This window comes from Vanessa tameamea, chromosome 31 (assembly GCF_037043105.1).
Source record: "Vanessa tameamea isolate UH-Manoa-2023 chromosome 31, ilVanTame1 primary haplotype, whole genome shotgun sequence".
Classification (NCBI taxonomy): domain Eukaryota; kingdom Metazoa; phylum Arthropoda; class Insecta; order Lepidoptera; family Nymphalidae; genus Vanessa; species Vanessa tameamea.
In genome coordinates this window covers 416,024-430,726 of record NC_087339.1, presented here as the reverse complement: position 1 = coordinate 430,726, position 14,703 = coordinate 416,024, and the positions used below count along the sequence as shown (strand labels likewise).

The following is a 14,703-nucleotide window of genomic DNA, read 5'->3' as shown; positions in this document are numbered from 1 at the left end:
TGTGGGTAAATACCGGCTTTATTAAAATCTGTATAGTAATATGTACTCTAGTACATTATAATAGAACTGATTTTTCAATACAACAACGCTCATTGTGTGTTGAAACAGGATTCGCTTCCCATATGATTTTTGTATGACATTCCTTTTGATTCCCGCGTAGTACGATTATGACCTTAAGATATATAGAAATAAAGTCTTATTTATGTTGTGTTTTGCTCATAATCGTTCTAGTTAGGTTGTAAGGTCAGACGGGTTGGACTGTGCATGTGCGCAGTGGTCAGCCTAAAAATTAAAAAAAACTACTAAAATATTAATTCAGATTTTTAAGTTTTATAATTTTCATTTTAAATTCTGTATACATGAAAATCTAAATATAAATTTACGTGCAACGTTTAACTTTGTAACGCTAAATAAAAACGTTTCTAACGCATTAAAGTTTCAGTAGGTTTCATAATAAGCTGCACAGCCTCAAATATTTTTAATAAAAACATAGTTTATTCTTGTAATTATAATTTATAATCAATTTGAATAAGACAGATAGTTAGACAGCTATCTAGCAATATATTGTTTCTATGCTGTATGTATATTCTCAAATAGCATTATATTTAAACAGACATTAAATTTGACAGTTATATTTTAAAAACAAAATGGCAGACGAATAGATATAAATTTATGCTGTTCTTTATTAACAGCGCCCTAACAATAACAGCCTTTATCATTTAAAATAAAAAAAATATTAAAAAAAATGTTTCGGCTTACTGGAAAAATTCGACGTAACTTTATATACATAATATAATTCTAACAGCCTGTACTGATTATCTTTATTACCTTTCTAACTAAAGATTTTGTTGAAAACACATGTTACGAAGCTATAAATCCTAATAAACGAAAGATCTTAAGCCCTTTTTGGTTAAACTGCCGAACAACATTTGCACGGTCCATTATTTAAAACTCAACGCTCCGTTTTCTGTTTACTTCGGTTTCCTAAGTATTTAGCGGATGATTTCTGTGTTCTTGGACTAAGATTGTTTACATAGGATACATGTACATTTTCATATTTGAAATGAGTAACTACTAAGTTTAAGCCTGTTCTTCTCGACAGAATTTACATTCCGATCCAGTGACTGTTTTACATTTAGTATTATTCTCTAAAGTGATTCAAAAGTATGAGTAATAATATCAATTCCATAACATTACATTATAGAAGTTATAGGTTAATTAGGAATGTTTCCGGCTTATTTCCTAATTGATTACTAGGATTCGGATGGAATGAGATTTTTATAGACAATGCGCTCTACTAGAGACTGTATTTATGGTAAAATAATGTAAGGTTGACTATACTTTGTTCTTACCAACTTAACCCAAATAATTTATATTGTATTTATTAACTAATTAGTTTTATTTTAAATGTAAGGTACAGATGAGTGGTCGTTTAAAAAAAGCACTTGTGGAAAAATGACATTTTAATTTTTTTTATTATAATAAAATTTTCTTTTTTTTTTTTAAAGATAGTTGATGTATATGAAATATATAAAAAAAAATAATGTAATCAATATATTTTTTAATTAACAAATAATAATTTCTGCAAAAACTTACAACTAATTCTACCGAAATGGTAGAAAATTTCTCACACAGCGCTCTCGAATCAAGGGCGGCAGGAATACATTACGGAGAACCGGGACCGCTTGGGACCCGGGACGATTTGACACCGCAATTCAGTTGTGATTCGACCGCGGAGCGAGAAACATCGTGGTTGGAACACTCTCTTTATTATTAGACTGATTATTTATAATGAACCTGTGATTTGTGTTTTACGTGTAAGATACTGTGCATTAAATAAAATGTGGGGTGAAAGCAGCAAGAACTGTGAGATTAACTGCCAGTGTTCCGGGTATGTTATTTTTTAAACATTCAATAACAAACTATGTAAAGATATAAATTATAAAGTATAAAAACAATAAATAACTTTTTTTTTTAAATAGACGAAAATAACTAGTTGTTTAAGACGATAAATAATAAATATAGCTTTACATTATCGTAATTAAAGACAGTAATGTCTCTCTTATTAATATATCATAAATATAATAAATACTTTTTAGTTAAACTAGTTTTATTTTTAATTAAGACAATAATAACTATTTTTAAAAAGAGCAATGAAACGTTCTTCAACAGATAACAAATTTTTGTTAAGTGAGTGAGATGGTTACCTTTATTCTTTTCTAAACTCATATTCCTTACCTTAGTTTTAACATAAATATATTTGATTTAAAAACTACGCCTCTAACTCATGATGAAGTCGTTATAATCTTCTCAACTACGCTAAAACAAGATTGCTAAGTGAATATAAAAAGTATAAAAAATATACCTATTTATAACATGACATACGGCGAATTCCTTCATACAGATTAGAAATCGTTAGTTCTATATGGGTTAGGAATTTAAAGCAGAAAATACTATAAAAAGACATTACGTCATTCAGACCTTGGGACTTAAAAAAGGTTTGATAACCTCCTTGGTCGTATTTGATATCTGCGACTGGTAAAAAAGTTAGAATGCGCGCGAAAGTTTCCATTTCATTACAACGAAAGTGAGAATCTATATTCTAAGTTTAAATATCGAATCGAACGATTAAAGAAACACGTGTAAAATTTTCATAATTTATTGTAAGTTAAATAAAAGCAACAAAGTCAAGAAGCCGGACGAAAAGGATTTTAATAATCTTCTAAATTCTAAAAATGAATGAGAAATCATAAAAAAAAGTGAACCAAAAAGTTTTATCTCGGACACGAATGTTATCGCATAATGGCTGATTTATGTTTATATTGCCGTCTCGTTCTAATCCGTGAAAGAATGCAGCGTGGGAGTGAGATGTAGAATCAATTGGCGGGAAATGAGTGTTGTCACGTAGGTACTTAAGTTTGGAATTGTGCACGTTTTGCGGGAATATTATTACTTTATTATATTATATTTTGTATTGTTTAAGAAGAATATAACATGTCTTGTATTTTTGATAAAATTTTAATAGTTTATAAGAGGTAGTCATTTTATAGTATCAAGAAATTCACACTACTCAAGACTTCAAGACTAGTCTAAATGTAAATCTGGGTGGAAATGCAAGTCGCAGACAATGATACACAATAAAACATTTTCCGAAAATCTTCTGTTATAAGTTATAATTGTGTTTTAGTAGTTTTTTGAGTTACACATTATAAAACAAATTTTCATTTATAAGTTAAGGTTAGAAATTGTTTTAAATTCTATTCCGTCATTTCATTGGTCAACAATTTATCACGTGACCCATGATCTGTCATTTCCGTACACTAAGACGAATTTGCCAACCGATATTTATAGAGCCTTTATTTTACCCGTGTATTTTATTCTATGATGTCATCCGACCTCGACTACTGAACTTTAAGGATATATAAACTACTATGGGAATAACAAAATATAATTTAAACATAATATCATCATTATTTATGACTATTTAAAGAAAATGGTGGATATTTTGCAGTCGTATATTTTAATGAACACATACGTCATGATAAAAAAAATTAATTCAATCGAATTAAGTTGAAATCATAGCGCTGTAAGCATATTATTCATGTGTAGTACGCCTAGATTTGAGACAATTAGTTAATTATTGGTGATGTTAATACATTTATGCTGCGAATGTACACATCACTCACAGGAAACTGGATAGACGCCTATCTATAAATAAATTAAGCTCATATGACAACATCGTTTGTCCGTTAGAAATTCAACTAATGACGGGTGTAACTATTCGGGTCTTAAACTATACGAATATTGTTATTCTAGGTAGGTACCATCCGCTCATTATATAGCTTAAAGCCAGACAGCAATACTTAGTATTTTTATGTACCGGGTTGGTTAATATTTCTTACAATGACAATGTCACGCGACCTATTTCCTTGTTTGACCTATTTACAATAAAAAAAAGTAGGTTTTTAAAAGTCCCTTTGCATTGATACTTTGTTACCATCGAATCGAAATATGCATAAAACTCGGTAGTTAATCTTATCCAACACTGATATCACGATATTATAATTATATCCTGTTTGAAAATAAATAAATCTCTTATAAGCGTTTTAAAAAACACGTCTCCTAATTTGTAAATAAAATTCCCATCCGGTCCGTTACTTGAAAGTTTGTTTATCAAAAGTAACTTTCAATAATTCAAAAATGCAATGCAATCTTAATACATTAGTGACGTCATAAAAATTGATATTTCACATTACATGAATGAATGTTTACATCATAAAACGGCTGATGAATTTATAATGGGTAAATGCATTCATGGCTGGCAACACTCGTGACTAAATCATGAATGAACGGCCGTTTTGCATATCGAAGTTATGCATACGGAATTTCGATTTTAACACATTGCGATAGAGTCGAAAAACAAAATTAACAATTTGATGCACACTTAGGACATTTTAAAACTATTTGCAATTTTTTTACGTTTTTCTCGATGTAAAGCGGTTACTTTGATTAATATTTTATGATAGCATCTTATCTTAGTTCTGAAGTCAAGGCTTATAGGATAAGCTATAAAATGTCGTCGGTTCGATTCCATCATTATAATTCATCTATCGATGTTGGTTTATCGTGAGATTACTTATATGTACAGAAAATGCCTTGATATTTCTTTTTTATTTAAAAAGGAAGGCTGGTATATAGGAAAAAAGACAAATAAACATTGACAGCAAATTGACGCGATATCATTGGTCGAGATTATGATTAATCTATGATATTCACTATGGATTTGCGAAAAAATGGCGTTTTGAACGTCGACGAAACTGTTATCGGAACTTTGGAAGTAAAATTAAATTGGAAATAAGTGGTTAAGTGCAATAGTGTTGAATAATAAATATATATATGTATTAACTATAAACTCTGCACAACATAGCAATGGAATAAATATAGGATGAAATACGTAAATCTAAGGTTTGTTTACCTTTTTTCCTACTTCCATTGGAATAGGATACAGGCGATATTCTCAAGGTTTACTATTGATTCAATGGATACTGAAAGGATAGGAAAAATAAATTACAATGCAATGCCACACTGGGACCTCTATTATCAGCGGTGGTCACTGTTTATATACATTGCCGTTGAAAGAACTATACAACAAAATCCAGAGACGTGACATCTTTAGAGATTATAATTAATTAAATCTCTACTTGGTAGGTAGGTAGGGCCTAACTGATCGATACCCATTCATTACTTGATGGTAGGGCTTTGTGAAAGCCCGTCTGGGTAGGTTATCATCTCATCAGATATTCTACCGCCAAACAGCAATACTCAGTATTGTTGTGTTCCGGTTTTAAGGGTGAGTGAGCCAATATAACTACAGGCACAAGGGACACAACATCTTAATTCCCATGGTTGGTGGCGTATTGGTTATCTAAGGAATGGTTAATATTTCTTACAGCGCCATTGTTTATAGGCGGTGGTGACCACTTACTATCAGGTGACCCATATGGTCGTCCGTCTACCGAAATCATAAAAAAAGAAAAAAAGTAACTACATATTCCACCAAAAAACAATAATTAGAATTGTTGTGTTCCGGTTTGAAGAGTTAGTCTGTGTAACTATAATAGACATTGGTGGTCGTTTGACGGTGTAAAGGCCAGAACTTCAACCTTAACGTCTTAACAATTGTGTTTGTGACGTTCAGGTGGTTTATTTTCTGGTCTATATAATTAAAAAAAAAAAATAGACAAAAAAATACAAACCATAGAACTCTGTTTTGTTTTATGGTTGCGGTGTATCACAATGGACCCCTATCATGTTTGAAGTAACATAAAGTTAAAAAACCAATCTAGAACACATTAAATAATAACTCTTATATCATTATATTTAAAAATCAAAATCGCTTGATGCAGTTTTGTAATACATTTTCTTATTTGGACCAAGTTAAAGTTATTCTAAAATGTTCTGTGGTTGATATAACATTTTGAATAAATTATGTTTATATACTAAAATTATATATGCAAAAGTAACTCTGTCTGTTACGTCATATGCATGCTTGAACTCCAAGGATCGATATAGGTTACATTTTACGCCCGTTCAAGGAATAATCTTGGGGACAGCCAAAATAGGTATTTGTGTTGATCTCGTGCTCAATTTGGGAATTCTGTCAAATGTCCACGTTGGTGCAAGTCTTAGTCCAGCGGTGGGATATAAGCAGGCAGTGAATACCCCATCCAGGACGCATTAATAAACATATGTATGGCTCCGTTAAAGTACGTTGCAAACGTTAACGGCGCGTCACGCTCCACTCGGACTGGTCACCGGACTCACCACGATTGAGTGCGGAGAGGTTTTTATAGATTCTTTTTCAGTTAAGAAACGGATTATATTTACGGTTAAAGTTTTTTTTTATGTTTTATATAATTAGGTTCTTTATCTGTAACGATTAAAAAAAATGTTGATTTTAGGTTGTTTATAATGTAATGATTGTTTTTTTTTTCATATAGGTTCTTTTAATGTAACGAAATAGTATTCGATTTTTATAACGTTCTTTTTGGGTAATATTTAGTGAGGACATTCCGAATTATTTCTTAATTTGTTTTTGTTGCATAAGAACCATTCTTGTCCTGTAATGCAAATTATTTTTATCAGTGGTCGTTATAAAAACAGAACCACATGTTCATCTTAAATTCGTTCACAGGCTGAATATCGTAACACCAAGGTTACAAAAAAAATCCAAAAATAACTTTAAACGTCAAATTTCCCGCGCTTCTCGTATAACTTAAACCGCAGATTATAAAAAATAAAAGGCGATTGCCGCGTCGTTTGACCTTTGAATACTTAATTTATATTAATAAACACTTATAATATATAGTATGTTTTAACTTCATTATAAGAAATTTATATTAATATACTCTTTATTATACGTCTGTTATCAAAGTTGGTAAAGGGCTAGCAAATGGGCCACCGATGGTAAGCCACTTCCCATAAACAATGGTGCTGTAAAAATATTAACTCATGTTATCTCTTGACTCTATGGTTACAAAATTGCACGTTTTCAAGTATGGTACTATTGCCAGTGATAAAAATTATAAGCAAGTTCAGAAGTAATTTAGAAAAAAACCGGTATTTAGAATCTAATAAATTTAACTTGAACTTTTTAAACTCATTAAAATATAAAATACCCATTTACTGAGACGTCATATAAATATAATAAAATTATCTTACTTTATAAATATTACAAATGTTCAACCAAAAGGTCAAACTTAGATTTATTTATTAACTATACCTAAAATCTTAAAGTCTAGTCCTCATAGATATCGTCGTGATACATAAATCTATACTAATATTATAAATACAAAAATACTTCTGTCTGCTACCTCTTTATTCTTAAACCGCTGAACTGATTTAGATGAAATTTCGTATGGAGATAGTTTGATTCCCGAGTGTAGGGCATAGGCTTTTTTATTTCACCCCTCGAGTTAAAATGGGACAAAGACTGTGTTATAAGGTTTTATAAATTTCGCTTGGAAAAAACCGCGGGTTCGACTATTAAAAAAAAATTTTTTTTTTTTTAAATTGGTGTGTAACCAGGATTGTTTAATATTTGTTATTTATAAACATATAGATAAATAACGTATTATAATGTTAATTTAGTCTTAGTAATGATATCAAAATTTCGTTCAAAACCGCGCTTGCGCAAGATCGATACTACCCCCGCAGTTCGTTCAACCCACCAGATGCTCACCCTCTGTAATTAATGTACGTAACTAGTGAACCGTCCCGGCTTTACTTGTATAACTTAGCAATATATATAAACGTACAAACAAACATAATAATTACGAACGAATAGTCTCGTAATCAAAATCGTATTATTCTTTACAAGATGATGAACTTCTAAATTTACACGTGAAACTGCGAAGTGCAGCTACTTGTATACTAAATCCTTATCCGAAACCAGCTGCGTCTTCTGGTATAAGTTTCATGTATATTGGTTTAGTATTTTTTCAGTTGGCATTACAATAATACGACTCCTGAACGATGAAGCAATGGTAGGATTGCATTTAATTAATTTATTTATTTGAAACACCATCGGCATATTCACAAAAATTATATTGAATTATAATAAAAAGTATTAAACTCTTAGATGAATAATAAAAACTTAAACCAGCACAAACTTAGACAAAAGATACTGCTTATTATAAATATATTAAATTATCAACACTGTTACATGAAATTCAAAAGTGCTTTTATAAGACCACTTGAATAAAGAATATTTTGTTGTTGTTTTTTTTTTTTTTTGTTTTTATTCCGCAGGTTTTTTGTGGTCTGCGATTTTTTGTATAATTTAAATAACATTCTTTTGGAAAAAAAATCGTATAAATTAATAAGAATGCGTTGAAACTTAAAATCGACACGAGGTTTAATTTTCCTAAATTTTTTAGACAAACGACATTAACATCCTAAGGTGTTGAAAGAAACCCGTTTTAAAAAATGAAAACGCATTCAATATACTTAAAATTCATCAAAAAAAAAAACAACCATAAATTAAGCGATAATTTCGCAACCAACATAACGCTTTTACATAGCAATCCCATAAATAATCATATCTCTAGAACAATAAAACGAAAATTGTCTATGCCCAATACATCCCTATCGAAAAATAGCGCGTTTTATTAGGGTGAAGTGACACCTGCCCAGTTGATTCGGGATCGTTAATATTACAACACAATTTTATACTTTAAATACATATATTTATAGTTCATTTTTGTTTGGATTAATTAACATATATTGTTCTGAATGTAGTATCGATTTTCTGCTTAGAATTTTATATGGTGGTGTGACCAGCTTTTATTAATGTTGTGACTTGCGTTTAGTGTTGCCATGAAGTTATATGATTCTATACAAATGTCGTGCAAGGATATTGGTTAAAAATACATTAATATCAGTTAGTACATAACAACCAAGTACATGAAAAATCGGTGTTTGCCTGGGTTTGAACCCGCACTCGTCTGCTATATGCACGCGTTATAACCACTGGGCCATCTCGGCTCATTTATATCAAAATTATATTTAATAATAATAATAATTTCTAATTGATTCCTGTCACGTTTCAACTAAGGATAATCTTCAATTTCCTCTAGACTTAAGACTGCGAAATGTATCAATTAGATGTTTAATGTCATTGATTTTATCCGACATCTTTAATAATCGTCGAATTATGCACCTAAACCTCTTTCAGGCACTCCGTCCATTACTGAAAACCGTATTAACCTCACTTCGAAAACACATTATTCGGAATGTAGATTCTATAGAGATGAACCGGCCCGGCAAGAAACTAACATTTCCACATAGATTATTAAATACAATTCAAGTATTGCTTACCCCGGAGCCGACATGGCCCAGTGGTTAGAACGCGTGCATCTTAACCGATGATTTCGGGTTCAAACCCAGGCAGGCACCACTGAATTTACATGTGCTTAATTTGTTTATAATTCATCTCGTGCTCGGCGGTGAAGGAAAACATCGTGAGGAAACCTGCATGTGTCTAATTTCAACGAAATTCTGCCACATGTGTATTCCACCAACCCGCATTGGAGCAGCGTGGTGGAATATGCTCCATACCTTCTCCTCAACGGGAGAGGAGGCCTTAGCCCAGCAGTGGGAAATTTACAGGCTGATTATGTTTTATTTTATGTTTACCCCGGATAGACATAACGAATACTATGAATTCATTTATGTCGTCTACGCCATCCTTTGTTGAGTACGCCGTATTAAACAAAGTTCACGTAAAGTGAAAGCGAACTCCATTTTCAAAGCTAAAATTATTTAAATAGAAATAAATAAATATCGGACAACATCACATACATTACTCTAATCCCAATGTAAGTAGCTAAAGCACAGTAGTGTGTACACCGGTTTTCACGGGTACGCCACTCCGAGGTCCCGGGTTCGATTCCCGGCCGAGTCGATGCAGAAAAAGTTCATTAGTTTTCTACGTTGTCTTGGGTCTGAGTGTATTACCGTCGTTACTTCTGATTTTCCATAACACAAGTGCTTTAGCTACTTACATTGGGATCAGAGTAATGTGTGTGATGTTTGTTCAATATTTATTATTTTATCTGGACTCCAGTGACATCCAACTTGTTACAAATCAAAACAAAATTACTTAGTTTTTAATTTTTTATATTAAGCTTTGGACCGATTCGGATAATCGGCGTTTCGATTAACCGGCGTTCGGATAACCGGCGTTCTACTGTAATATAAAAATGTTACGTACATTATCGTACGGCGCCGGGACGTGTTGTTAATAAAATCTCCACGGAGCACAAAGAAACTGACAACGCATAAGTATCATTCTGATCTCGTGTAATCATCCCGTCGATGTATTTTTTTTACCTAAATTGCCGGACGACGTGGCATTCTTTCAAACCGCTTCGTCTATTCTTATATGTTCGCGTTTCTCGAGTACGTTTAAGAAAAATATACAATGAGTTTAACACGAATTTAATATCTTTCTTTTTTTTATTATTTAATATCAGAACATTTGGTAGCTAGGTTGAAGAAAAAACATAAACAAAACTTGTTTTTTGACTAGGAAAGTTGAAACTCTCGGCTTTTCTCTACCATAATATGAATGTATTATACATATAAACCTCTCCCTTGAATCACGCTGTTTATTGATTGAAACCGCATTAAAATCCGTTGCGTAGTTTAAAAGATTTAAGCTTACAGTTGACGGAAAGCGACGAACGATAAACGAACAGAAAATCATTTTATAATACTCAGCATGGACATGTCTATCTGTCTGACTGTTGAAAGAGGACTTGACCGGGAATATTCTATGTTATGGTTAAAAACCTTTATATAAATAAATAAAAAACAACACTAATTTCATACATTTTTTTTCTTTAAACAACTAAAGACTTATTGTATTTTAAATAAAGCTGCGTGTCTCTGTTCGAGATGGAAAATTAGGTCCGTTATATTAGTAAGGAAGTCGAACTCCACGTCTTCCGATAAATGACTTCATTTTTTACCGGAGTACTTACTCTTGCGTGACTTAGCGGTAATTTTTCCATTGAAGCACTTTCCTTTTCATTTACTATAAAATAGTTTTATTGCGTCGAGTCATTCAAACTTAAAATCTGTACAAAACTAGCCAAAAATCTCATCGAAAATCATACACAAATTTCCTCAGACTAGAAAAACGGCGAAAAAACTCAACGTGTTTTTTAACGTGTGTTATTTAACTAACACCTAAATGATTGAATATCAAAACTAACTATCCGTTATTAGTAAGCATTAAAGAGAAGCAAAACGAAACGAGCAGTTAAAAATCGCATGGAATACCTAAATAACAGATTTGTCTAATACACCTGCTATCAGAATCCATACTAATATTATAAATGGGAATGTAACTCGTGTCTGTTGCTCTTTTACGGTCAAATTACTGAACGGAATTTGGTGAAATTGTTGAATTCCAAATAGGTAAATAGGTTTGATGCCTAAAACACGAGCGAAGCTGTGGCTAAAACTAGTATGTTATACGTATTACTCGAAACAGAACACCATACTTTAAAGTCGGTTCAAAAGGAATGTAACAGATCTATTAAACCGGTTAGAGGCGGTTCTAACCAAATCACTATTAAGAAAAAAAAGTCTTGTAACGTCACGTCCTTTCATACGAATACGTCTACGTATACATATAACATATCAAATCTCTTCGCTTATATAGGTGTATGTGAATTAATATATAATTACATATATATTTATATAATAATCGATACTATTTTAACTGATATGTATGCGAAAGTAACTCTGCTGTTACCGCTTCAAGGTTAACCGATTTTTGTGGTAGGAAGATAACTTTGAGTCCCGGGAAAGTACAAAGGCTATTTTTTTTAATTCACCCCTCGAGGCGTAAAGTGGGGGGGTGATGATTGATTGTGTGCTATAGGTAAAGTTGTATAAATTGATCACAATTAAAACCAGCTTTCAGTAAGTAACTTAATAGATCGTGTTTTTTTAATAGATGGTTGACTAAAAATTGGCACTGGACGTTTCTTAAATCGTCTTTGGAACTAAGGTACGTCCCTTGTTTCTGTAGTTACACTGGCTCACTTTCTATTTAGCTGATTTTATATGTGATGAACTACCCAGGCGAAGTTAAACGTTGATAACTTATATTGTTTCTAAAAATATACCCAATCAAGTAATTCTCTCGACCCATTTCTGCCAATTAGATTAGAAATCCCTCGGTCTTGCAGCATGAGTCCAACCAGCCGTTACTGAGGATACGAGCAATTGACCTCATCACATTAGCGGGTGAAACTATTACAGGAAGTGACGTCACTAACTGTCACTTCTATGAAGAAGTATTTCACTGTTTACCAAGTTTCTGTTTAATTTTCATGTGCATATGTGTTTGTAATTCATCTTGCGCTTGAAAAAAAACTCCGTGATGCTCCAAATCTTCTCTAAAGGGAGAGGACGGAGGCCAGCAGTGGGACATTTACTGGTACTTTTTTTCAGATTAAAAAGCAATTAACTAAGATAAAAAAAAAAAATCGTTTCATTTATAAATAGAGATTAACTTCAAAGTCATGCTCTGTCAGCGAGTACTCTATGGTCTCGACGGTTGGAAATTTGAATTTCGAACGGGATAGGTTTTCGTAATTCAAACGTGTAAATAGAAAGTTCCGAATGATTTTCAAACATTGCGCAAGTGTCAATTTTTTCAAAATGGCCGTTAGTGATTGGTGTTAAGAAACGGTTATTATATTTGAAAATATCATCGAATTTATGTCGTAAGATTTTTTTTAACTGTTTTAACCGTGCGATGGGATTAAATATTTATGGCTGAATGTAAGTTATTGTGAAATACGTCTATGTATCTTAACTATCGTCGTATATGACTTTTCGTGGCTGAAATGATTTAAACATTAAAAAAAAAGATTTATACAATTATTATATCAAAGAATTATTTAAATAAAAATTTTAAGATTAATACTTATGTTTGTTTTTTATTATAACTTTTTTAAACCTTTAATTTAAGACCTTCGTTACGTCTTAACTGAGATGAAGACATCCTCAATATCATTAGATAGACAGCTGTACACAATTAGAATCTTAAATTAGTGTTAATTCGGGTTCCGTGAACGGGTTATGTTCTATTACGTAAAAAGTAGCCATTTTGTTTTTACGAAGACATTCTATGTAATTTAAATTGTACTTTACTGACATACTCTGTAATTAAAATGGTGGAAAAGAGTAACTTCTAAGTTTCTTACCGGTTCTTGGTAGTATCTACTTTCCGAACCGGTGGTAGTTTTACATTAATACCACACTAACAAGACGGTTCAACAGTGCTTTTAAGAGCCTAATCGAATAAAGAATATTTTGATTTGATATGTCTAGACTCAAAGTTGAGAGTGGATCGAAAAAAATAGTGACCAAAAGTTGGCCACTATGAACACGCACACTAGTAAAGTAGTGTGACGTTCGACCAGTGTAAAGCGTGGCCGTCACGCACACCGAGATAATAAACTTGGCTCGTCTATTTTAGTTCTTTTGTAGAGCGACACTTTCTGAACATATAATTTAAAGTTTCAACATTAAAAACCTATGAAACCTTTAAATATAATCCCTTAAATCACGTTTCAAAATAACAAAGAAATAGTTATGAGTTTTGTGCTCTAGAAGTCAAGACATATAAATATAACCTAATGCTAGCGCCATATCTGGCAAAACGGACATTTAAAATCGTATCAAGTCTTACTTCCTCATTAAGTAACCATATTTAGTACGGAGAGGAATCTAGAGTCTGCCCTATAAGACGTAGTTGCTTTTTTATAAACACAATCCTTAACAATATATGTGAGAGAATTTTTACGTTTGTATTTATAAAGTATATAGAGATTTATGCCAGTCAGACTGGGTACCCACCACATTCTACCACCTAGCAGTAATACTTAGTATTATTGTGTTCCGGTTTGAAGTGAGCGAGTACTATTACAGGCACAAGAGACATAACATCTAATTTCCAAAGGTCATAACTCAATAATATATATTACTAGCGACGCCCGCGACTTCGTGCGCGTTTGAATTTAAAAAAAAAAGCGCGACTTTATTATTATTTTACATATAATCCTAAAATAAAAGCCTAAGTTACTCCTTATTACATCAGCTATCTGCCAGTGAAAGTCCCGTCGAAATCGGTCCAGCCGTTCCAGAGATTAGCCGGAACAAATAGACAGAAAAAAATTGTAAAAAAACATGTTATTTAGATATATGTACCGTGTATTAGTATTTTAATATTACAAACAGACAGTCCAATTTTATTATATGTATAGATTAATTTTTATTTTATTTTACATTCGTCATTCTTACATACATGCAATTATAATATATATAAAGCAAACGATATATGCTTATTGAATTATTAATAACTACTGCTTACGAAGCTAAACAGAAAAATTAAAGTTCCTACAGACATGACTTTAAATGTGAAGTTGATTTCTAAACATTTGTTTTAAGAGTATCAAAAGTTAACGCTATTTAAACAAATATGTAGTAATTGGGATTGGAGTGGGACAAGTAACGACACGGTCCAGACTAGGTGAATCGATTGCGTGGGAGAGCCGAGTTAGAAAAAGATGGCAGAGCGACCGTTGAAGCCAGTTTATCGTTTCCTTTTTTTTTAAAACC

General features: G+C 32.0%; 1 protein-coding gene across 1 annotated transcript in view; it reads left to right on the top strand.

The window, feature by feature from the left end:
* The first annotated feature begins 1,703 nt into the window (after window positions 1-1,703).
* The window catches only part of LOC113402758 (M-phase inducer phosphatase-like), a 32,376-nt gene continuing 19,376 nt past the window's right edge, over window positions 1,704-14,703 (top strand). Inside the window, exon 1 of the mRNA XM_026643068.2 lies at window positions 1,704-1,891. Coding sequence (XP_026498853.2) covers window positions 1,842-1,891 — 50 coding nt within the window. The 5' untranslated portion in view covers window positions 1,704-1,841. The remainder of the gene's footprint in view (window positions 1,892-14,703) is intronic.